The sequence below is a fragment of the Electrona antarctica genome (assembly GCF_951216825.1).
Source record: "Electrona antarctica genome assembly, chromosome: 13".
In the NCBI taxonomy this organism is placed as follows: domain Eukaryota; kingdom Metazoa; phylum Chordata; class Actinopteri; order Myctophiformes; family Myctophidae; genus Electrona; species Electrona antarctica.
Window position 1 is genome coordinate 18,969,468 of NC_136794.1, and position 26,614 is coordinate 18,996,081.

General features: G+C 43.2%; 1 protein-coding gene across 3 annotated transcripts in view; it reads left to right on the forward strand.

Annotated features, from left to right (window-relative positions):
* The first annotated feature begins 700 nt into the window (after positions 1-700).
* The window catches only part of adam23b (ADAM metallopeptidase domain 23b), a 30,332-nt gene continuing 4,418 nt past the window's right edge, over positions 701-26,614 (forward strand). Inside the window, exons 1-25 of one of the 3 annotated variants that reach the window (XM_079518569.1) lie at positions 701-893; positions 1,937-2,154; positions 2,564-2,640; positions 9,651-9,714; positions 12,414-12,496; positions 12,630-12,693; positions 13,328-13,400; positions 14,242-14,306; positions 14,614-14,679; positions 14,935-15,003; positions 15,505-15,671; positions 15,975-16,059; positions 16,555-16,642; positions 17,249-17,300; positions 18,475-18,574; positions 18,662-18,733; positions 18,835-18,921; positions 19,028-19,108; positions 19,585-19,635; positions 19,743-19,806; positions 20,408-20,513; positions 20,786-20,908; positions 21,025-21,193; positions 21,759-21,870; positions 26,374-26,464. In XM_079518569.1, the coding sequence (XP_079374695.1) occupies positions 815-893; positions 1,937-2,154; positions 2,564-2,640; positions 9,651-9,714; positions 12,414-12,496; positions 12,630-12,693; positions 13,328-13,400; positions 14,242-14,306; positions 14,614-14,679; positions 14,935-15,003; positions 15,505-15,671; positions 15,975-16,059; positions 16,555-16,642; positions 17,249-17,300; positions 18,475-18,574; positions 18,662-18,733; positions 18,835-18,921; positions 19,028-19,108; positions 19,585-19,635; positions 19,743-19,806; positions 20,408-20,513; positions 20,786-20,908; positions 21,025-21,193; positions 21,759-21,870; positions 26,374-26,464 (2,306 nt within the window). In that variant the 5' untranslated portion in view covers positions 701-814. Of the gene's footprint in view, positions 894-1,936; positions 2,155-2,563; positions 2,641-9,650; positions 9,715-12,413; positions 12,497-12,629; positions 12,694-13,327; positions 13,401-14,241; positions 14,307-14,613; positions 14,680-14,934; positions 15,004-15,504; positions 15,672-15,974; positions 16,060-16,554; positions 16,643-17,248; positions 17,301-18,474; positions 18,575-18,661; positions 18,734-18,834; positions 18,922-19,027; positions 19,109-19,584; positions 19,636-19,742; positions 19,807-20,407; positions 20,514-20,785; positions 20,909-21,024; positions 21,194-21,758; positions 21,871-25,400; positions 26,343-26,373; positions 26,465-26,614 lie in introns of those variants that run through there. The other 2 variants (XM_079518571.1, XM_079518570.1) reach the window with 2 other exon arrangements.

Consider the following 26,614-nt stretch of genomic DNA (forward strand, 5'->3'; position numbering starts at 1 on the left):
AGACTGGAGGATTTTTTTTCCTTCTTCAACTTGGGAACTTCTGATAGTAAGCAGGTTTGTAGCTCTCGCAATAATTTGGCTCCAACAAAGTTCAATGTGAGCAATAGAAAAGGGCCCATGGTTTTCAAAATAAATGGCTAAATGATACAAAACACAACAACACCCATCACAATGAACACGTAGGCCTACCGGATATGGATTTCATAATGTAAAGAACACAATAAATAACAGATAACACAACAATAAATAATAAATGTGCGTGTGCCCTGCATGAGGCATGCTGGGAAGCCATGTTTCCACCACATTGATGCACTCCAGGTCAGGATGCTGATATAAATTTGTCAAACCCCCATATGGACATGTTTTATCAAATGAATAACTTATTGGCCAGGGCTTATACAACAACAACAATAATAATAATAATAATAATAATAATATATAAATACTTTTTTTCTTTATTTGTATTGTTGCCAAAGGCTAGTGCCACCGCGCGCAGTGTCACCCATCATATGGGCCCTAGATAGTGTCACACATCCATGGTGTCACCTGCATCGTGTACTTCCTGTGCATGCGCCTCTGCTGAACGCATCGCAGGGAGGGAGGACATCTTTGTGCGCGTCAAGGAGGAGTCTGCTCGTTTCCAGTAACTGGCCACCGCCTTCTATTCGTCCCCCACCCGCTGCTGCAGAATCCTGGGTGCCTGGATCCATGAAGATTTCCCCGTGCACGGCACTTCCTCCGCAATAATGGGCGGAGAGCTATTCACTGCGTTGATGTGTTGATATAGAAATATTTTAGATATCAAATATGAATCATGCATTTGATATTTCTGGCAAATTTGCTCGTGAGCATCCTTTCGCCTTGGCTTCTTCATCTATCAATAGCATCATCTGGTATGTATTACGCTTATCCTAGCCATGCAATTTCATTTGATTTGATGACTGACATATTTTAAACTTTATTTGTTTCACCGTATAACAGACGAGGGGACATACGAGGATAGCGTCGCATTATTTTCTGAAGGGGAACGGTTTCTCCAATATGCTGAGTCCTTAAAGTAATGGTGCATGGGGGCAGACTACAGTAACTCAGCATGTCTTTCGTTCAGCTTATAAGAAATTATTTGCATTTGCAATAGTTTTAATTACATTATTACTTAAGATGAACCTTGGGTCAATGGGATGCTCGTTAGTGATGGGCATTATATTAATCAGCTGATATTGCCTTAAGGTTGGATTGTAATACAGAAATGACCTAATGAACATGCTATGTATTATACTCCATAGTGCAGGTTTACTCCTTTGTCAATAAACATTCGATAACAATGTATCTTTGATACTGACATCACCTATCTCATGTTGCAATTGTTACATTGATACATACATTTGGAAACCCGTTTTGATGGGGCTGTTTATGTAACATTACATTTGGTATGCTTCACACATAGCAAGATCTTGATCTAAATCTAGCATTAATCAAAGCTTAGCAGTGCACTACCATATTATGATCAATATGACAGTACAGAGTACAACATGCTACATGCTACATACCAACAACTGAACCCTGCTGAATTTCAGTAGGGTTCATTCACGAGGATGCATTATGCATCCTCGTGAATTGGAAGGAAGCCAAAGCCCACCAATTCATTCTCATCATTGAAAAACTGACATTCTGCCAAGTGTACATACCGTACTATATACTTCCTATACACAAAATCATCAGTGTTCAATCATTTACCGGAGTAAAGATGTACTGTACCCTTACGCATCTTTACCCTTACAGGTCCATAGGGTCATTCATGTGTACACTTTCAGAGTTAAATGAACACTGACGATTTTACTGTGTAGGATCACTAGCACAGGATGTGCAATTGTGCATAGTAAGTATACAGTTGGCACAATGTCCATTTTATGTGGTGGTGGTGGTTCTCTTGCAGTATCTCCAGAAGTAGAGAACAAGGTTGAGAGGGACGCAGTGCCAGCACTGTCGGAGCAACAGGCAACTGCAGCACCTGCCACTGACAACACAACACACCATGCAGTAGAGCATGTGATCACCTACCCCTCTCGACTAATTTACTACCTTAACGAAGATTCAGAGAGCACCTACCATGACCTAGACACGCGGGCTCAGAACCAAGCCACACAGGGCCAGGTAAGGCATCATAAATGTGTGATGGATACCGTGGCGTGGCAGCTGAACAATGTCATATAGGACACAGGACAGGCACTGGAGCTTTGATGAGAAATGTATTTGTTGGCAATGTTGGCATATCAACAGGGGCATTTGTGTGCCCAGTGGCTTTGTAGGATAACGTGCATGCTGTGTATTCGAGGTGTCATACGTTTGGACCTGGCTCAAGGCCTACACCACACGTCAACACCACTTTATTACTTTTGTACAGTGTTGTTCTCAATTATACTACGCTGTTGATGTTCTGTGTGCTGAAATTAGGGTATTATTATAAAGCAACAAGTTTATGGCCTCCACATTTCCTAGAATTATATTGTGTTGAAGCTAAAACAGTCATTTAAACAGCAACTTCACTTTGTCTTTCCCACAGGCAGTCCACCTTGCCCAAGCAAGTTTTCAATTAGAGGCCTTTGGTTCCAGATTTGTCCTGGACCTCACGTTAAACAAGTAAGTGTTCCTCGACTCATCTGCATGATTTGTTTTTGGTCAGTTGGATAGATTTTATGATCTTTCAAATGCCAGCCACAGCATTAGCTAATAGCAATTCTGATGGTGCCTTGATATGATTGCATTGTACTGGTCCCTTCGGAAACAGTATGAGGAGCAATGTAAAATGTGTGGCTTACTTTCTAGTGAGATGTTTACCTCCCACAACTGTAACAATTGTCAAGGTCATGTAAACAGCTACAGACAGACAGATTCTGCACTGGATCTATCCCATTCCCAGCAAGCAGTAACTGTGTCATCTTTGAGTCAAAAGTGGCAGTACTTGTAGTCCTTCAGGGTGTTTTAGAATAGATTACTTTGTTGACTGAAAAGTACATCTCTTCGTATTGTATTGAATGGGAATATTGTGGCACCACTGTAAGATAATATTGTCAGTAACACATGGTGACAGAGCAGGTCCAAGGTTCTTAGAATCTTACTAGACATACAGAATAATCTTATTTTAATTTAAAGCCAGTGGACATAGACACGCAGTAGTACGTAAATAAAAATGTCAGGAAACCTAGCCCATATATTATCAGGATTTGGCAGACAAACTGATTGTTGTATCCCATACAGAGACATGTACATGTACCCTCTGCAAGTCATGTAGATTTGCTGGCCACACAGTCTCTAGCCTACATGTGTGAGGACTCATGTATGTAAAAGGGCAGCATAATGATGTATGAATGCAGCATGAAGCCTCCAAAATGCTGATTGTTTCTAAGGTCATGATGACGTGATGTGCCTATCAGAGAATTACCTACAGTAAATGCTTTGTCATGTTCTGTAGAGCGTGTGGGAAAGGCCTCAGATACCCTGTGGCAGTTCCTTTCCTTTCCTCGTCTTGGAAAACATTTGAGACTGGAAAATGACTTATAACAGCTGAGAGAACAATGCTTTTGGTGGCTGATGGCTGATGGTGATATACTAGGTTATATACTAGGAAATATTGCATTATTCTTTAGCATGATTGATGGTGTGTCATGGTTAATTCATTATTTGAAGGGACCATATTTTGGTATCTATTAAATGGCAAGTTATTAGTGCTTTGCCTTTGGTGAGAGCAGAGCAGAGAAACATACATTACACACACGCACGCACACGGAAACGTGCGTGCACACACACACACACACACACACACACACACACACACACACACACACACACACTGGTCTCCAATCTTTTTACACATCACACAAATAACAGTCTGCTCTACTTTTTATGATTTGAATTAAAAGGCCTTTCCTAAATAAAAAATGGAAATATACCGCAAATATCGAGGATCATTGTTTCTTTGTCGATCGTATTTGTGCATGCGCACGTGTGTGCATGTGTTTACATGGAGTGAGAGAATGTGTATTGTGTATTTGTATGCTAACTTAGCATAAGTGGCTACTCTCTCCATCTTGCTTTTTCTCTTTTTATCCTTCTACTCTCTCCTTTCTTGCTCTCTCACCCAGCCTCACTTCTCTAACATACAGTAGTACATAAATATTGCATAGTACATACAAATACAACATTAAGTAGAAGAACAGACCATTTATTGTATGAACATGAATGACATAAACATGAACTAAGTAATTTCATAATAGCATAAGAAGTGTGGAGAAGTTCTAAGATATGACCTTGATTCCATGCTGTTTGTGTGTTCTGTTACCTCACTAAGGTAAATCAGTGGGAACACTCCGGTGCACGCTTATTTTGGTTCCAGTGTATAGGTTTCTTTGAATTCTCCTTGGTGTTCATGCAGCTGCGACAGTGCTGATCTAAATATAGATCGGTCTGCAACCTGCCAATGGGCACTACTTTTGCTGTTCATTTTTCCTTTCCCTTGCTTTAATACCTGAGCTTAAATCAAGTGGACTTATAGGTATATCTATTGCAAGTAGGGATGTCCCGATCACGTTTTTTTGCTCCCGATCCAATTCCAATCATTTGATTTTGAGTGTTTGCCGATACCAATTTTTCCCGATCCGATATTTATATTTTGTAGAACACATTCATGCCATATAACAATAGTACAATATCCCAAATCAGAGACAATTTCCAGTCTAATATCATGATATGGATATAATATGGATACTAGTGATTGGCTCCCAATTCCGATCATTTGAAAATGACGTGATCGGCCCCGATTTCCGATCACCCGATCCGATCGGGACAACCATAATTGCAAGGGTTAATTTGCTACTCACATCTCTGACAAAACATACAGTACACAATCCATGTATTGAGACGAGCCGGTTTGAGTTCTCTTCATTTTTAGGCCATCACAGGTCACTGGGCCATAATGACTTCATATCAGTATCACAAACGTTGGCCTCGATTACGATTAATGAACGATCATAAAATAAAGTAGAAATAGTAGATCTACAAGCTCACAACGTGTCACAGCTTGTAGATCGGCAATTTACGTGCACATCACGTATAATATAAGGGCTTACGTGTTTAGTGAGACTAATTGATTAGAAGTTCTCCGTGTTGATTCATTGATATATAACACATAAAAAGCGTAGGTCTTGCCCTGCGTGATCCTGGGCTGGCTGAGTTCTCTATCCTGATTTGATAAAATTGGTATCCTGACATACAGTAAATGCATTTTCTATTTAATAAAGAGCTGGAGAGAGCTGGAGACTCCTACAACAAACGCTGTCTATAGCAATAAGTACTATCAGAATATAGAGCTATTTAACACTTATTTTAACCAAAGGAAGTCACTTGACCTAATCTTAGTCTTAGACAAAGATTAAGTCAGTTATTTGTTCTAAATGCCAGATTGATAGATTTTCTGTTAATTGCCTTAAATAATCTTCCTTGGTCTTATTGCATTACTTGGCTATCTCTAATGTTGTTGTCTTGTGTGTAGAGCATCCCTGTACATTAAGGGTCAGAGGGACAACATGCTTGACCGAACAAAAGGTCAGAGGTAATCACTTCCATGTGTTAAGAGTTATGGATGCTAATGGCAGCATCCCTTGTCCGTGGGGGATTTGTGCAGCTGCATTTGATCTGGCGCCAGATGACTTTCTCTGATTCCTCTTCCATCAGCACTGCATTGTAGCTCTCACTGTCTCCTTTGGACTTGCAGACCTCAGTGCTGGACTCCCGTCTCTTTGCCTCCACTGCACACAACCACATATCATACAACAACGCCCACACACACACACACACACACACACACACACACACACACACACACACACACACACACACACACACACACACACACACACACACACACACACAGACACACATGCCTCCCATTAAAGACACACACTCAGGTTCCATCGCTTTAGCCTCTTCATGCTGCACTGCCATTCCTCTCACTCACGCACGAACGCACACGCACGCACGCACGCACGCACGCACGCACGCACGCACGCACGCACGCACGCACGCACGCACGCACACACACACACACACAAGCACCCATAAGAACATCCATAAACTCACAGGCCTGTGGACCACTCTCCTCTCCCTGCCATCTCCCGGGCTAAAAATAGCTCTTCACTTATAGGAATCTCTCATAGACGCTAGAGCGTGCTTTGACTCTGTGCGCAGCACTTCCTGCTCACTTGCTGAGTATCACTCAAAAATGTCACACATTGCTGTTTATCACAAGACAGATACTGTCTTTTTTATTTTTTTTCCCACAAGATTTCTGCTGCAGAGGGGCTGCTCCATGTTCATGGGCATGAGGATGTTTTTGAATTACAAGGTTACTCGGGAAAGCGCCGCTATAGCAAAATTTGCAGTCTCTTGAAGTCAGTCGTCAGCTAACAGACTGTGTGTGTGTGCGTGTGTGCGTGCATGCGTGCGTGCGTGCACTGTGCGTGCACTGTGCGTGCACTGTGCGTGCGTGCGTGCGTGTGTATGTGTGTGTAATGGTGAGGCCTGCTGACTCAGATTATGGGGACTGCCTGGAGGACAGCTGTGTTCAAGGTGAAGCCGCGGCCTCACAATCATTTATCACATTAGGTGTCATTGACAACTGCCGGGCGGGGTTACTTTTGTCAATGCCTTATGTGTGATCCTTCTTTGTTCTTTGGTCAATGATTTCACTTTGGAACTATTTGTGGAGGTCCTGCAAAAAAGTCAATCATTTTAAATACCCGTCTCTTTTAAAATTGATTACTATTCTGAAAAACAGTTTGTTTTCCCACTACATGGATTTGATTTGATTTGATTGACAGGCTACAGTACAGTATGTGGCATCATGCAGAAACATTATTTTTGTGAATGTATGAATATTGTCTCTGCTAGGCCGAAGGCATGTCTGAGACTATATGTATTCGCCCCTGTCCGTCCGTGCGCTCTTCTGTGCGGCTTCGCCTGTCTGTCTGTCCGTCCGTCCGTCCGTCTATTGGACAGCTAATCTCCGGCACCGTTGCACTGATCGACTTGAAACTGTCCACACACACACACTCCCTGGAGGCCAGAGCAGAACCAGTTGCCCACATTTATCGACCTGCAAGTGCCACCATGAGGCCAATTTTTGCAAAACACATTTTTGGCTATTACTCCTACAGATTTTGTCCAGTCACGCAAATCCATTTTGTGATCAAGACAAACTCCAAATGAGCCCCTTGGAATCCAAAAGATTGGATTCCAAGGGGCTCATTTGAACAAAATGCCTCAAATCATGAGGCAGCATCTGATTGCAGTGTAACTTTGCATGCACATTCCCTCAAGACCAAGGATGAAATGCCACCAAATGCTCATTTCTTTGTGTCATGACTTCCATTTGCACATGTTGAATGAATGAATGCAAGTTATTATTTATTTTCGTGTCAGGATAATTGCTTGACCCTCACCCAACCCACATCAGACACATCAATTAATTAAAGAATTTAATTCTCCACCTACACCTCGACCATTTCCACACCAGGCACGGCACTCCCTCAGGTCCTCAACGATGCGCTTGCTGAGTTTTAAGTTGACTGGTCTAACTGCTCGAGATATGTGACCTACAGACACACACACGGACAGACATTGTGTGCATTATAGTTATAGTTTATAGTTAAAGTATAGACTTTTGTGTGTTCACCTATTTTCCAATTTGCGCATGGCACATGCTGTACATCAGAGAGTGAATACTATGTACAGTGATATATAGAATTCTCATAACTAATTTTAGTTTTAATCTAGCAATTAGGTGTGGAAATTGTTTTGTAGACTAGCTAGTACAGTATGTCATGTATAAAATATGTTTTTTATATATATAGTTTACAATCAAGCTGTCAAAAACTGTGTGTGCGTGCGTGCGTGCATGCGTGCGTGTGTGTCAGGGTTAGCGCCATAGTATATAAAGGATAGAGACCGAACTGGAGCGTTAGCCCCGCCCCCCTGCTATTCATTTCAGTGGAAGTTGCTCAGTGGTGTTTTGAAGCAACCGGAAGACTTCCGGAAGTATAATTATAACGCAATGGCGTTATAATTATTTTAGCCTAGCCTTTTCACGTGACGTCATGAACGTCCGTCCACTTCCATTACGTGCTGCAATTCCACATTTCGCCAGTAGGTAGTGGCATCTTCAACGTTGGATAGCCTTACTGGGGGCTTGGTTAGCGCCAGCGAGTGCAGCTCTCCTGCCTGAGTTGACTGAGACATTGGGACTAAATAGAATCCAGTTTGTTGACTCAAAGACCAACTCTGGGATTGTTTGGTTGCAGGCACAGACAGGAAATGTGCACTGGTCCCCTCCGGTGTTAATTTGACTCGGGGAGTGTACAAATGGACTCATAAGGGACCATTTGGTTCCATTTGTACACTCTTACAAAAAGAAGACCTTTCTTTTTGCCATCAACCATGTCAGATATGACTGAGTTGTACCTGTTGTGGAAGTCCCAGACATACCAAACTTTCCATTTGGTGAGCTGTTGGTCAGTGACAATCTAGCTCTGGTGGACATGAACTACAGGTACACCATCACCGCTGCGGAGCGCATGCCAGTATGCCTCCGGTCTGGTGAGCTGCAGACAGTTCCATTATTGTTGTATCTACCGTAAATCAATAAATAATGGCTAATGATGAAGCAAACTTTGCTCAAGTTGCAATGTTTCAACTTGAGTGAATAGGAGGAAGATGTAAAATACATTCATTAATTCGTTCATTAATTCGTTTGTTCAATCGCTCGTTCGTTCGTTCATTTGTTCGTTCGTTCATTCATTCATTCATTCATTCATTCAATCATTCGTTCGTTCATTCATTCATTAATGTGCGTCGCCCCATTCACCTCATTCGTGCCACATGGGCCGCTGCACCAATAATTATGTTTTGCCTCCAGTGTGAATGCACCTTTAGACCATTCAGGAGTCATGTGGCAATGAGCACCAAACAGTTTTTGTGACATTCCAAACTGTTACAAAGGTATTGGTATAATGGCCTACCGTATTTCTTTCAAAAAACGTAATATATCATGAACACAACATCCACTAAACCCCAAATTGGAAACACATGTTGAGGGGCCTCTATAGAGCACACCTCCAAAAGCACTTTCACTTCTACCCATGTTTGTGCCACAAATGCAAATAGTTGCATATAGTTGTTCTTAGAATGGCAGTTTCTTTCCGCACCTTCTTTGGGCCCTGATGGCTGCAACCCACAACTCACACTGTGCTGTGTGTCACATATGTGGTCCATGGAGCTCTAGTTTATACAGTTTTTTTGTGGCCGCAGGCACCATTCCATATCTCCCTTGAAAATGTGAGATCTCGGTTGAGTTTAATTGATGTGCGTGGTTTCTGGGAAGGCTTAACCAGCAACCATGATGAAGGACGTTTTTAATTAAATGTTAACCAAGCACTACTCAGCACCACTCGAAGCCACAATGTACACTGTGAAAGGATGTCTGAGTCACTGGGCTGTGTTGTATCCACAAGAGCAAGACCAGACATGTCGTAATGGATAGGCCACCATGATGCCACAAAAACGACCAACTAACCAACTTGAATCTCTTTCTATTCCAGTGACCTGTTGTCCTCAGATTACGTTGAGATCCACTATGAAGAGGGTAAACCAGTTCAAACAAAGGTAACGTGTTGCTTAATTGTCTCTAAAGCTTCATCATGCAACTGATTTGACACTAACAGTATTATGCTTGTCTTAAGAACCAGGTCTTATTACTTAACTTGTGATAAGAGTGGCCAAACAGCATTGACCACGCCTCCAGGTCTTAAGTTAACTAATAAGACCTGGTACTTAAGACACGCATAATACTGCCCTTATAAACAGTCATACAATGAATTTTAAACGAGCCTCTTTTTGTTTTTGGTTACCTCTAATTGGTTCCCCATGGAAGCTTTACAGCGTACAGAGGATGTGATGTTTGTTCACCTGTCCTAGAAGACGAACAGTTTGGACCAATGGGAATACAGAACAGTTTGGACCAGTGGGAATACAGACATCGAGGACAGGTTCATGGGGGAATGTTGATATTGGCATTGCACATTGTGTCCTCATGTGACCTTTCATTGTAATACCATTTTGGCAAAATAGCAATTGAGATAATCGGTTACATTAAAAATATGTTTTGTATAGGACAAAATGAAGAAGATAATAAGAAAGAAAGAAAGAAAGAAAGAAAGAAAGAGAAAGCTTGATGGATGGTAGGTAGGTAGGTAGGTAGGTAGGTAGGTAGGTAGGTAGGTAGGTAGGTAGGTAGGTAGGTGGGTGGGTGGGTGGGTGGGTGGATGAGTAGGGGGGTAGGTAGGTGGGCGGTTGAGTAGGTTGGTAGGTGGGTAGATAGGTAGGTAGGTAAATAGGGTGTTAGGAGGATGTAAGTAGGTAGGTAGGTACTGTAGGTAGGTCTGTAGGTCGGTGTATTTAAAAAGTAAAAAGGGGGAAACACAGAAACACGATAAAAGGACTGGGAGAACAGGGGAGTGAGATGCTAGAGATGGCAGAAAAGCGGTTGGGAGTGAATGCTGGCTCCTGCTGCTGTGCCTGCTGTTGCTGCTGATTCAGAGGGCTGGGCTGGGCATACTGGAGCTGAGTCAGCAGGGTTTCGCTCTCCTGCAGCCTCCTGCTGGAACCCAGGTCACGTGACAGCGGAGAGATAGCACTCTGCAGTAGCAATGCAGCGTGGGATGGCTGGAGTGAAACGGAGAGAGAGAGAGGGAGAATGTCCTCTGCTCACCCAGTACAGGGTCTGACAGCTGAGTCACAGATGGAGCCAGGATCAGCTGTGTGATGCCTTAACTCTTTCTAAGCCTAGGTCATCATTCCCTGCAGGAAAAAGAAACGAGAATGGGGTCCTTTTTGGTGTTAAGCTTAGAGGGATTTTCTAGGACTCTTCACAAAATGCAGAAAGGTGCACCTTTATGGCAGTTTTGAAGGAGGGAAAGGAGTCACACTTTTGAAGGGCTTTCCCAAAATTGTTGGAAGGGCATTCCCAAAACGGAGCAAACCACTTAACTATAATTTATTGCTGTATTTTTCCAAATTGAATGTACATATATTCACAGTACACAGTAAAATACTCAGTGTTCATTTATCTATGAGTGGGTAAAAATGGTTTGCTGTGATGATGTGAGTATTGTGCCTGTCTTGTAAGGAGATAGGCCTGAACACCAGCTTCAGGTAAAGAAGTTACTTTAATATCACACAAACGTTTCGATTTCACAGGATCGTATGGATACTGACCTGATGAAGATCCTGTGAGATCGAAACGTTGTCTGATAATAAATTAACTCCTTTACCTGAAGCTATCCTTCCATGTTGTGCCTTATTGGCCCAGCACCTAATGTTGATGTGCACAGGGGAGGATTATCCAACGGGCCTGTTGGGCCCAGGCCCAGGGGCCTCTGAGCTAGGAGGGCCCCTGAGCTTCAGCCTCCGCGTGACCGCGTTGCTGTCACACGGAGGCTCAAGCTTAGGGGCCCCCAAAAAGTGCAAAGTTAATAACAGTACTTACCTTTGAACTTTTTGCCTTTATCATATCAATGAAATAACCCCAAATGTCCTAAACCAGTAGTTTTCAACTGATTGTGAATGAGGGACCGCCACCCTGACTTAGAATCAACCTGGGGACCATGCACTGTTGTGTTGGGTGGTTGGGGATATGGGCTAAGATTAGTGCTTTTGTATCACTTGCTATGCATCCTGTATACAACATCCCACTGTGTCTCAACTCTCAACTAATGGCCCATTGACTAATAATTTCCTAATAATAATGACTGATCCAGACATTCCGGTGAACTTCCCCCTCTTGAGATTTTAACTCCCTTTTTCTGTTGAATTTCTTGACCTCCCACTTGTCAGTAAACGACTGCATGGGCGGTCATCAATGTCACCAGGTCATTCAGTTCACTGTTTCTGTGACTGCATGGACGGTCATCAATGTCACCGGGTCATTCAGTTCACTGTTTCTGTGACTGCATGGACGGTCATCAATGTCACCGGGTCATTCAGTTCACTGTTTCTCAACTAGTAGAAAGAAAATGTAAAAAATTATCTACAAATCCTACATTACTAAATGCATGGTCAGGAACCACATGCAATACCTCCACGGACGACCTGTTGAACACCCCTGTCCTAAACCATCATAATTATGATACATGTTACTGCAAGTGTTTAAACCCTCAGTTTATCCATAAGGCTTCCAGAGGGAGGTCTCCAAAAACAAGGGGGGGACCCTTTGCATGTTGGTGGCCCAGGGGCCCTTTATCTCTAGATCCGCCTATGTGCATGTAAATATGTATGCTCTGATATTGTGCTTGTCTTCCCATCAGGGTGGAGAACACTGTTACTACCATGGCCAGGTGAGGGGGAACGACGTGTCCAGCGTAGCCATGTCTACCTGCAACGGGCTGCAGTAAGTGAATTCTGGAGTTCTGCATAATCCTCGCCGTGCTCAGAATATCTGTGGGTACAATCATCTCTCAGTTCTTATTGACTCATTATTGACTCCCTCTTCTTCTCTCTCCCTCTCGCTCTCTGCCTGACAGTGGAATGTTTGATGATGGAGCCTATGTGTATGTAATTGAGCCCTTAAAACAGACTCACCCAATTGTAAGTTATTTCTTTCAATGACGACTAAAATGTGTTTTGCATTGTTTTGCAAAATGTCCACTCCACTACTCCTATGCTACTGCTACTGCCACACACACTCATGACATTTTCAGTGTAGATTTATAGTATTGTTATTTGGCTACCACTGTTAGACTACTAGAATTGTGGATGATGTCCTGTGTAGACTAGAGTTCAAGGTTATTCCTGTTTTTAAAGATATCCCATAATTCACATTTGAAGAATTATTTGCCTGAGTAATTTAGGCTCCGTACGATGGTGTTGCACAATAAAAATGGCAGATCTAAATGCTCACAACATGTCACATCTGGATTTATTGTGAGCGTGTAGATCTGCTATTTTCGGTTTTGTTGCAGTTTTACAAGGGGAAAACTACACAACTTGATGCTGAGTATAGGGCTCAGTGAGCAAGCACTGCCAGTTGTCTCTTTAAACTAAACATATTGATTATTGTTATTTTAAATCACAGTAGGCAATTCATTTTACTCAACGTTGAAGTAACATTTTCTCTGCTAATTGCGAGTAGACACAGTGCCTGTTATGTTCTGTTTGAGATTGAGAGAGTTAGACCCCCAACCCCATTCTCATTGACACATGGTGGTCTCGCCCCATACAGGATATCGCTGCAAGGCCACACACAGTCCACCGGACGCCCTCGCTTCAGTGGGACAATGATTTAGAGGAACAGAGTAAGAGAGAGTACCCTCTGATATGACCTTGTCTTTCGGTCTGCAATGCCCCTGGTCAATGGTCATCATCACCACACCCAGGTCCTGACATGTTGCAGCTTTTGTTTCCAGACCCTGAAGTTAACCTTCACAATAGGTATTTTCGCACATAAGTGGGGATTCATGGACCCCACAGCTAAAGCTTTACAGTCATACTGTACAGTACTATTTAAACCACAGGTTTGATGATAATTGAGGTCAAAGTGTCACAGTGATAGGGACATCCATCTGGTATAGTGATTATAGTAATGTCTTAGTGTCACCGGACAAGTGTCATCGTATGCTGTTATGTAAATATTTCATTATTTTTGTTACTTATATTTGATTTAAGTTTTCTTTTACACACAGGACTTCGAGACAAGATAACATAGATGCATAGTATTCCAAAAAGGAGTAGACTTTCCACTGCCAAGATCAAATTTAATGGTGCCTGCTGGCCGAGTGGTCAAGGCACATGCCACATATAGGCTCTGGCCTGACAGTGTGTTGTGTGTTCGAGTCCCGTTCATGACGACCTTTGCTGCATGTCTCTCCCCTTCTCTCTCTCCCTCTTCTTTCCTGTCTATCTTCACTTGAAACTATCAATAAAGGCAGAAAAGCCTAAAACAAATCTTTAAAAATAAATAAATAATAATAATTCACAAAAAGGGACAAATAAACAAAACAGTGACCCAAATATCACACACAAAACAAATGCAAACACTCACACTATGTCAGATACAACTCACACACATTTCAAGTCAGGATAGAGCTATAGTAAATAAATATTTCTGTTGAAGTGTTTTCCTCTGCTTGTCTACAGCGGAGGAGGAGCTGGTCTCAGAGCTGGATGACTTGTCTTGGCTCAGACGCAGGAAAAAGCGAGCTGTAAGTTTATGACCTAATCACCGTTTTTAAGCAAGGTAAAGTTAAATCTATCCTCACATGTTACTTAGCGCCTCAAGTAAGTCAATTACACAATTTAGGCAGAGAAAGTCATCTAGTGTGGTCATCTCTAAGTCAGAGCCACAAAATATACCCCTGTCACAAAAGAATGAAAACAACTTAAGAAGCTACTGCTGCACAACACTTGCCCACTCTCCACAACAGAGAACAGAAACCTCTAAAAGAAAGAACAGAAACCTCTAAAAGAAAGCCCATGTCATTGTTGAATCTTCCTGCCTTTGTTTTCCAGATGCCTCGTAACGTCTTTGAGGAAATGAAATATCTGGAGCTCATGATAGTCAGTGACCACAGTATGGTATGTTTCCTGGCCAGGAGCAGCAACAACAGGAAATATCTGAGGCCGTTATATATACATATCATCTCAGGCTGTGTATTATGTCACATCCTGGCGGTTAAATAACATTTCACAAAATCTATATATATATATATAATATATTATTTATATATATATATATTCTTGGTCACTTTTGCCCACAAGAGGGAGCAACATCATAGACTTTTGTGTATGCAGTGCACCATCAAAACATCTAAATGTATTTTCTCTCTGCAGCATAAAAGATACAAGACCAAGCAGCACACGAAGAATTTTGCAAAGTCTGTGGTTAACCTTGTGGATGCTGTGAGTATAGGATTCAGTTCACTTTTCAGATATGTCGTTCAAACCCCTTCCACGATTAATTAATTCACCCATTCTCTCTGTCTCTCTCTACTCTCTTTCTCTAATGAAATTCAAAAGATTCGCTTTTGCCGTATTAGGGATGTTTTCTATACTCACTATATATGAATGAAGCATAATGTATGTAACACCTCCTAATGTGACCCATTGCAGTACATTGCCCCAAACTGGAACCAATGGAGTCCATGCTGTTCTTTGTCTGTCTGAGAGTCATTACTGTGCTGGTGTTGATAACAGTTCCCTTGTTTCTCTCTGCTCCTAGTGTGCTATATCCCCTCCTCTGTCTTCCTAATGAGACAGTTCAGACTTTAGTTCACACCCAGTGTTACTCTCCGACTGTTGTTTTGCTCTCCGTGTGCGTCTCTCTCTCTCTCTCTCTCTCTCTCTCTCTCTCCGTGAGTCTTTTTTTGTTCCCCCCCCATTCATTACGTTCTTCAATGACAGATCTTCAAAGAGCATCTGCATACACGTGTGGTGCTTGTCGCCGTGGAGATCTGGACGGAGAAGGATCACATCCCCATCAGCGTGAAGCCACTGGAAATGCTTCGTGACTTCTCCAAGTACCGGCAGCAGAGCATCAAGCACCACGCGGACACCGTGCACCTCTTCTCGTAAGTGCACGGTCAGGGTTCCCCGGGGGGGCGGCGGCTTGGCAGTGGCCACACACAAGTGCAATGCACAGGTCTTCCGACCGGACACATCGCTTGGCTTTCAAGCTCATTATATTCACGCTACATTCATGCAATATTTATATTCATTAAATAAGTTAGTAGGCCTTCGCACTGTTCACAGCTGACCTAATTTACATTGCCACTGTGCATTAGCTCTGGCCAGAACTTGGACCGATGTCATCTTGTACATTTTGAGGTTATTACTAATTTCGTTGTATTACAATTTTTTTCCCTCTTTTGCAGCAATGTCACCTTCCACTACCGCAGGAGCAGTATCGCCTACTTTGGAGGCATGTGTTCGGAGAGCCGTGGAGTAGGGGTCAACGAGGTCAGATTGTGTGACTCATGTCCCGGTATCATACTGTTTGACTCAGTGGTGGAACAAGTACTCAATTGTTTTACTTAAGTAAAAGTATCAATACAGCAATGTACATCAAAATGTACTTAAAGTACCAAGAGTAGAAAGTACTCACTATGCAGAATGTCCCATTTCAGGTTTTCAAATATTTTGAAAATAACGACGCATTGTGTGCTTGAATTGTAGATTGGCTATTTTCAATGAATACAAGGCTGAAGTGTTTAATAATAATTAAAGTAACTAGTAACTCAAGTTTTCAAATGATTGTATAATAATAATTGTAGTGGAGGTAAAAGTACAATATTTGCCTCCAAGATGTAGTGGAGTAGAAGTAAAAGTATTACAAAAAGTACAGTACTTAATGTACTTAGTTACTACTGTCTGTTTGTTATTATCACAGTGTGTGTAGTTACCCGCAGGTGTGTGATCTGATCTCTGACCTCTGCTGCGTGTATCCGCCAACAGTACGGCAGCACCTGGGCCATGGCGTCCTCTCTCTCCCAGAGCCTGGCGCAGAACATGGGCATCCAGTGGGATCCGGCGTCCAAGAGAAGTATACACACACATTGTTGCCTTTTACTTACTGGCTATACGCTGTAAAACCCTTGAGTGTTGCAATCCATGACTTTCACGTTCTACCTTATGTGATTCATTTCAAACAAGACCAAATTCCGACCGCTCTTCCAATAAGGGATCCCGGCCCGCTTGATCAGGCATGATGTTGCGTTGGTTCAAGAAGTACCAGTTGTCACTTGTCAGCCAATTGGTGTCCTCACCGACACCAGGGTCTACATTTCTCAGTGGCAGAGTAGTGAAAGCACATTCAACCACAGCAGATGTGCTAGTTATATTATACTAACAATAATGGTAAATACATAATTTGTATTCATTCAAATAAGTCCCAGATTGCAGCTTTAACTTTGAGTGTGTACAAATGTGTACTCTCTCACAGTTACATTATTTAACACTGAAGATGTGTTTAGGGGAGGGATGATTGATATACTGGAACTTACGACACATAACCACTTGGCATTGTGTGGCTTTAATACAACCCAACCAAACGTATTCCTTCAAGCACTGCTTCATTTCCTTCTCTCCTCCTATCGCTCTCCCTCTTTCTCTCTGTCTCCCCCTGCCTCTCTCTGCTCTTCACTTGCAGAAGAGTGCGGTTGTGCAGACTCCTGGGTGGGCTGCATAATGGAGGATACTGGGTAAATTCCCAAACATCTCCTCTCCATTGCCCTCACACACTCACATACAGTACAAACCATTAGAATGACACTGTGCTGATGCCTTAATAGCATGGTCACAGACTACATTACATACAAAATATTATATTTTAACTTATGAATATCTCTCTCTCTAACATGCTTAGCTGAAGAATGTTCTCTTAATGTGCCCGTTTTTATACAATATCATGATATAAGCATTTCCTGTTGCTCTCCTGCAAACTGAAGGACGTGTGTAGATAGCAGATAATAACCTTCAAATAACCTTCCACTAATTCTGCCAATATTGCAGTGCCCCACGTGACATAATAACACTATTAACATTTCCTTAATTGAACAGCATTTTACAGCATTTACAGCCATATCTGACTCTTAAGTTTTCTCCTTGCATCAAAATATAATATGTATTATTAAATAATATTATCGAAGTGCATGCAAAGGTAGTTAGTACTAGACAATGATGAATAAATAACAGAATATCTTTCGTCATTATCTTACGATGACAAATGTCAAACAGCAGCATAATATTGGAAGCTCAGTGGCAGACTGGGCATCTCCAGGGACACAGCCAAAAGTTACGTGTGAATAGTTCTCTGACATCCTTCTCATGATGACTGTCTCCTATGGTAAATAGCTCAATGCACCAGGCAAGCACTGTCATTTTAGAGCCTGACCGATATATGGGTTTACTTTACCCGATATGTCGGCCAATATCTGACCTTTTTTGCCGACATCGATATCTGCAATTATTCAGCTGATGTATCCCGATTTTTAAACACTTTCAACCTGACTTGGTTAGTACCTGCTCATGTAATCACACTTTACATTATTGTTTGACAAGAAGTAATTAGACTTTTAGGGATTTTAGGAACAATTTGTTTTGGTATCCCATTATGAACACAGATACTGTAAAATTGAAAAACATATTTTTTTCTGATCTTTAAATATTCTCAAATAGAAACTTTAATCTAAGTTAGTAAAATAGATTTCAAGATTTTACACTTTTTATATAAATCAAAACATAGCTAATCTGTGTTCTAGCACACTCTACAAAAATCAAGATCGCCATCAGACCCAAAAATCAGTCGGGCTCTAATTGTCATTCTCACTCGAATACTGAAGCCTAATGATCAATAGGTGTTCACTGCTTCCCCAGGGTCCAGCATCCTCGGAAGTTTTCCAAGTGCAGCATCTCAGACTACAAGGAGTTCCTCTTGAAAGGCGGAGGGTCCTGTCTGTTTAATAGGCCAACCAAGGTTAGAATACATACACATAATACACATTAGAACACATAATTGCCAGGCCATGTGAATCCCACTCACTCTGGTTGCTTCTTTTGCCAGCTGTTTGAGCCAACGGAATGTGGGAATGGATTCGTAGAAGTGGGAGAGGAGTGCGACTGTGGAGCAAGAGCAGTGAGTTTCTCATCAAGAGATAGTTTCTGTTATTCCGGGAAAATAAACAGATTCATCGGGGTTAGTCTGATGGATTATGCCCCTTGCTTGTTTATTTTCAGGAGTGTTACAAGGAATGCTGTAAGAAGTGTTCCCTAGCCAATGGTGCACATTGCAGCGATGGCCCCTGCTGCAATAACACCTGTCTGGTAGGAATAATTTATTATGTATGTACTTGTGGCACAAAAAAACAAAAACAATCCCAAAATAATACCTCATTATAATGTAACCGTTTTCTTCTCGTCCTCTCGTCAGTTTTACCGGCGGGGTTACAGTTGCCGCTATGCTGTGAATGACTGTGACATCTCGGAGACTTGCACTGGGGACTCTGGACAGGTGTTTTGGTTTGGATTTGTTGTTGTTGTTGGTTTACACCAGTGGTTCCCAAATTGGGGTCTGGGGACCCCCAGGGGTCCTTGAGGGAGTTCCCCAGCTAAATGATAGTTTGTAACCAAATGAACCCTTATGGGTCTGTAACTCTCAGAGTTAAATTAACATTAACTTTACAATATAAATTGGGGTCCCAGAGATAGAAATTCCATTAAATGGGGGTCTGTAGACTATTATGAATGTCTAACTGGGGGTCCGTGAAATTAAACAGGCTGAGAATCAATGCTAGAGCCGTAAAAATATTCTCTTATGGGGGGTCCCTGGCATATCTTTTCAAATGGGGGTCTGCGGGCTAATTAGTTGGGGATCCTTGACATGTAAAGGTTTGGGAACCACTGGTTTACACTATTCACCAATATACAGTAACTGCATATTCAAACACACTGCCTTGTTATTTCTAAAACATGTTTCATCATTTGCAGTGCCCACCGAATCTCCATAAACAAGATGGCTACTACTGCCATCTAAACCAGGTATAGAGATTTATTACTCCAGCACAGCTGTTCCATACCAGCAGTCATGCAGTGTTGGGAACAGTGTAGGAGGAAGGATTGTTATTAATGTCTCTCTTTCTCTGCAGGGACGCTGCTACAGTGGAGAGTGCAAAACCAGAGAGAATCAGTGCAAATATATATGGGGGCCAAGTAAGTTTAAAATGCCACATGTTCAGGTACCACTGTGCTCTTAAACCGTATGCACTTAGTAAACCAGGGTGCCCCAAGGCTCTGTTACATTAACAGCTTTACTGCTGTGATTAAACATCATCTTCTAGATCTCCCTGCCGTGATGACTAACCTTTGAAAGGCCACTGCGCCGACTTGATAGTTACTCTTGAAAATCCACATTAAAACGGTGTAATCGCTTGTCGTAGTGTTAAAAAATATTCCAAAGTGCCGACCACAACAACAGCGGAGATGCGATGCGCAGCACCGCCGCCATTGTAATGCACTGGACTCAATTTCCCATAATCTCTTCATTGAAAATAGCCGATCTACAAGCTCCCAACACGTTACACTGCGTTGCATTGCGAGCTTGTAGCCTACATCAGCTATTCTCGCCGAATGTTCACCCCAGAATAGGGACTCAAGGGTTTAAGTGGTTATAGTAGAAACTAAAGACACAACATCATCACACTGCCAGAGAGAGAAACGAGACGATGTGAAGTCAGTTCAATACTACGGTATATACAGCAGCTTTTAGTCATAATGTGGTCTGTAATCCCCCACCCCCGTCTTCTATTTGCAGAGGCAGGAGGCTCCGAGAAGTTCTGCTATGAGAAGCTAAATACGGAGGGTACAGAGAAGGGTAACTGTGGAAAGGATGGAGAGAAGTGGATTCAGTGTAGCAAACAGTGAGCTAAACATTATGGCCGATTTCCATTGAGAAACATACTTCAGCACACACACACACACACACACACACACACACACACACACACACACACACACACACACACACACACACACACAAAATAACAAATAGTAATAGAAAATAATAGAAAAGTATGTGTGTGAACAGGCCATTATAAAGCAGTTTTTAGGATATTTTTGTCTACTGTTGTAGCAATGGAAACAATAAAGAGTGTTACTTTCTGTGCAAAATTGTCTCTGCATGCTTTTGCAGTGATGTGTTTTGTGGGTACCTACTGTGTTCCAACATTGGACGCGCCATCCCACGCATCGGGGTGTTGAAGGGAGAGGTCACACCCACCTCATTCAACCACCAAGGCAGGCTGGTAGACTGCAGGTAAACATTATTTTTGGCATATTCCATCTCCATGTCCAGGAAAATTCCAGAAAGAATACAGCTATTATCTCTCTGGCCTGTCTTTATTTCTTAATAACGTCCCCCTCCTGACACAGCGGTGGCCATGTTCTTTTGGATGATGAGACTGATTTAGGCTACATGGAGGATGGCACTCCCTGTGGGCCGTCTATGATGTGCCTTGAACACAAGTGTCTGCCCATTCAGTCTCTCAACATGAGCACTTGCCCCAGTGGACCCAATGGACAAGTGTGCTCTGCCCATGGGGTGAGTCCTGATGCACAATAGTTATACCACCAGGCTGTAGTTATTACCTATCTATCTAACTAATAATAAAAGTAAAAATTATTCACCTAAATGGTGTTAATAGTTGCTACTACTACTTTGGGAGCAATACATATGCAATGCATGTACAGTTGTACACACAACCACGCAACCCAAACTCACATACTTTGGGTATGTCATATCCCTGAACAGTTATGGACTAGTTATTATTAATTATCGCTTAGTACCTTAGTACCATGTAACCTGTACAGCACTTTGGTTGACCATTGGTCGTTGTAGTATGTGCTCTATAAATAAAGTTTGAGTTGAGTTGAGTTAGCTTAGCACCGGTAACAACTTTGGTACTACCAATGCAATTTTTGGGGGCCCAAAGTTGTTACCGTGGTGCTGATAATCATGATTGCACTTTAAGACTTCTGTGTGGCAAAATTTCATCTCAGGTTGATTTATTTATCAGTTATAGCATTTATCATATTTAGCTGCAATTGCCAAATTGGATTTCACTTTGCCTTCCTCCATCATTTGGTCTGTTGCTTTCTGTATGCAGGTGTGCAATAACGAGGCTACATGTACCTGTGACACCACGTGGGCAGGGACAGACTGTAGCATGCCTGACCCACCCAAGGAGCCAGAGGAACCCGAGGACGAAGGACCCAAGGGTCGGTTTTCTAAACCTCAGGCCTCTCAGCTTATTGTGAAAGGCCTGAATATCACACTGTTAAATGCATGTCTTTAGTAAACACCTTTTTAATATTATACTGCATTAATATTGCAATGTCTCACTCACGCTCTCTCTTTTGTCTGAGATTGTTAGATAAATTGTATGTCTGTGTAGTTGACAACGTCAGGATTGTACGGATATATGCCTCTAATGATTCTCCACATACAATGAAGCGAGAGGAAGGGTTATATGAATATCTAACGGCATTTCGCTATGGGAGGCGTCCAATCTTGGGAGCAGACAGAAGTATTCTCATACACTCACATTCGATTAATAAGAGAATGGGCGCCCAGGCGGTGGCGTAACTGTCTGGGCACCCGACTGGTAATCCAGTCGCAGTGTGCCGCGGGTTCGACTCCCGAGCCCGACACGGCCTTTACTGCATGTCTTCCCCCATCTCTCTCCCGTTTCCTGTCAGCCTACTGTCTGTCCCTTCAAAAACCAATAAAAGGCGTAAGCCGCAAAAAAAAATATCTTTAATAAGAGAATGGGCCTGACTGAATCTGACAGTGATCCTCATAGCTTCGGCCTGGGTGTCGTGTAGGTCAGAGATAACTCCTCTCCTGTACGACCAGCCTTGGCAGCTCCAACTGCGGAAGGACCTGCTCACGCAGGTGGGGTACGAGATATTCCAACCTTGCCCACAGAGGCTAGACCTGTGGGCCTGGCCCGTGAGAGGATGAATTTGTGTGCGGAGGGCCTGCCCTTGAACGTGATAGCACCGATTCAGGTGGCTAAGGCCCACTCCACCAGGAAACAGTATGACGTTGCCTGGAGGGTCTTTGAACGATGGTGCACTGAGAGGCCTGGCCAGGTGGTACCTTTTCAGGCCTCGGTGGTGACAGTTCTGATCTTTTTGCAAGACTTTCTAGTTAAAGGGAAATGCCAATCCTCGATAAAGGTCAATATCGGCCTGCCATGTTGGTATTGGTGATAAGAGGAAGAAATAGAGTCTGCAACACTGGTAAGGAAAACTCAGCTCCACTGGTTTATTAATTCAATGTTTTGATCACTGGGATCTCCTTCGTTTTGATCACTGGGATCTCCTTCGTTTTGATCACTGGGATCTCCTTCGTTTTGATCACTGGGATCTCCTTCCTGAAGAAGATCCCAGTGATCGAAACGTTGAATTAATAAACCAGTAGAGCTGAGTTTTCCATACCAGTGTTGCAGGCTCTATTTCTTCCTCCTGTACTGCCGTTCGTCCAGCACCTGGGCTAGAGTGGATGTGCATGTACTATCACCTCGGTATTGGTGATAAGGCCCTGAGTGAGCATCCTCTCATACGGAGGTTTATGAGAGGTGTGAAAAATGCCCTTGGTCCTTGGAAGTCCTTGGTTCCCCCATGGAACCTGTCTTTGGTCCTGGACGCCCTTTCAAGGGCAACCTTTGAACCGCTAGAGACGGTGGATTGGAAGTTCCTGACACTGAAAACTGTCCTGTTAGTGGCTCTCACGACAGCCAAAAGTGACATGCAGGCACTCTCGGTTAGTCTGGAGTGCACGGTCTTCAGTGGGGACAGGACTAGGATAATGGTGAGACTGAACCCAGCCTTTGTGCCCAAGAACTCTAACTCCGTATGTGTCCCTCAAACACAACATTATAAATCAGGATAAATTACAAAGGAACTTTATACAGAACAACCATCAGTAAATCAATTGAAGCAGGAGCAATCACGGTGAGAAATGTTCTGGAGCATTCCTTTGAACTGACCGAAGGATGGCAGGGAGCTCAATTTTAAAGAGTTATGGAGTTCATATATAGGACGGCTCTCCTCAGGAATGGTAGCCAACTATTTGTGGCATGGCGTGCGAGCACTAAGGGAAGACCTGTCACTAAGGTGCGGCTCTCCCAGTGGATTGTGGAAGCCATTCGACTGGCTTACACTAGCACAGGGGCTTTGCCACCTGTGGGTCTAAGAGCGCACTCCACGAGAGGTATATCGGCATCCTGGGCACTATACAAGGGTATTTTGATCCAGGATGTATGTGCAGCGGCAAGTTGGTCCTCCCCATCAACCTTTGTCAGATTTTACAATTTGGACGTGACAGAGCCAACCGTGGCTCACGCAGTCCTGCAAGTTGCTTCTGAACGTAGTAGATCCCTCGAGTAGGTCTGTCTAGTTCTGATAATCTTAGACCCCTTTTCCACCGATTGGTTCCCAATGGGAACCAGTTCTTTTTGGTTCTTAGTCCATGAACCAGAGCTCCAAAATTGCATATAAAACATTTTTAAATTTGTAATACAATAAATCATTGTCTTCGTGTAAGTAATCAACTGGGGAAGTTTCATGGTGACAATCTAATATAGGTATGGTTTTGCCCACTTAATTCATAATTAACGTTCCAATTTTGAAGCTCTGGCTCATGGACTAAGAACCACAAAGAACAGCACAACTTGGCTGTGTTGGTCGCGGAGTGGATGGCAGATGGTCAGATATACTGGTCACAAAAAACAACAAAACAATGCTCTGTATCTGATATAAATGTATTCCAAGGCAGCACGCGTTGCTCTTCCATAAGGCAAGATCCAGGGCATAACGGATTATGGATAATAGATCTCTTAAAGGCAATGGCACCTGGCACACTGATTGGTTTAAGTTGCGTAACGCCCAAACCACACCTATGCATAATGTAATGGGTAGCGGAGGTGTCTTAAGGATTTAGGTGGTGGCACAAGATAGCATTTTTTTCAGGGGAACGCCTCTTACACAATACTAAATCCCCAAATGAAGGAAATAGGGCTCCTGGCACGAGATGGAGCCCTTAGGCCCTAGAACACATGATGCGGCTAGGACCGTCAGCTGTTAGGCCTTGGAGCACATACAGCAGCCTAGGACTGTGGGCTCCTTAGCTAGGGACGGGACCAACGGGTCAGTGATCTGGTTGGTCCCACGTTACATAATGACAGGACCACTGGGTCGGTGATCTGGTGGTCCTAGTGATTGTCCATGTGGAGTGTGGCCGTTACGTCTGTGACATAGGCAGCCTTGATGGGACACAAGAGGGAGGGGTCTGTTCAGTGATAATATTGAAAGGAGTTAATGAGGTCTCCCATAGCGAAATGCCAAGCATTAGATTGTCATATAACTGTGGTTATATAGCGTAAGCAATCTCACATTCTGCAACACTTTTATGTTTTATTCTATTTATAAAATAGAATAACCCACACACCGTCATCTCATATTTCATTAACAGAAACACAGATATCGTATGCTGTATATGTTAATGCTGGGTGTATTACACGCTTCATATATTCATGTAATGAGCAGCTGGCACCTACACATCAGTAGATTTCCCATAGGGCAGTACAGGGTCGTTTGACCTTAGGGGACGGGAGGGAGGGAGGGTGTGAAGGAAGGTCACCCCCCGCCAAGGGAAACAGCGTCACTTTTACATCCATGAAGCAGAAGCCTGCAGTTTGTTTTTTTGACTGGGTGGTAATAATGCTCCTTCTTCCTCTGTGCAGTGAGCGTGGCCACTAACAGGCTGATAGGGGCAGTAGCAGGGACCATTCTGGCCCTGGGGGTGATTTTTGGAGGCACAGGGTGGGGAATAGAGTAAGCATATCTTTAACCCTTTCACGGCTCTTCCTCTCATAGTGGTGCCTCAGTGTGCGGGCGGTCTCGTGAGCCGGCCTGAGCCCGCGTGTTGTACGTCCCGGTGGCTTTGTGTTTTCTCGTGTGTCGGTCGTGACCCATATAAATGTCATGTGATTTGGATGTGTTCGGTGTTGTGTGATTGATTGGTGGATCCCCCCCCCCCCCCCTTCTCCTGCCGTGACCTGGTGTTCCCCATTACTATGAGCCTCTTTCCCTTCCCACCCTCCACCCCTCCTCTATTCCACCTCCTTCCTCTTCCTCTTAGATGTCTTGTGGTTGCTCCTGTAATCCTCTCCTTTCTGGGGCATGTGGGGCGGTAAAGATACAAGCCAAGTCCAGTGAAGAGCCCAGATAGTGAACCCGTCTTGTCAGTCAGTGGTACAAGCTGTGTGGTGACTGACTGGGACTCCCCACATGACCATTTCCATGGCTCTCCACACACAGGCTACATTGATCGTCTTGTCAATCTCTGCTTAACTCGAGCCGTATGGTTTAGTGTCCTCCCGTTGGCTCTAGTCTTCCTGAACAACCTAACGAGACAGACTGCCTCACACGGTCCTTTTAATCAATAACCCACTACCTTCAACTGACAGTCATCCCATAAAGGGACGCTCATTAGTAAGACATACAGATTTCGGGGCCTGAAAAAAGCATGCAATATATATATTTATATATAATATCTGTAGACTGAATCACACAACTGTAATACCTTTCTTATGACATGTTGTCTGTTCTATGTGAGATGGTCAATGTACTAGAGTAATAGAGTTACGTGTTACTTATACAGTACGTGTACTGTAGGAAGAACTTATGTCTTTTTCCCCCCATAACCCTTTACAGGTCCTAGTGCCACCAATCTAATTATAGGCTCCATCGCCGGAGCCATCCTTGTGGCTGCCATAGTGCTGGGGGGGACTGGATGGGGCTTTAAGTAAGCAACACGCTGCATGTCTCTCCTGCCGTAACTCTAGCATCCCTGCTGCTTCTAGACACTGGGGTTTGAGCTCCTGCTGCAGAATACAGACCCGGGATGCACACACACATGCAGTACACCAGTGATTCTCGACCGTTGCAATTATAA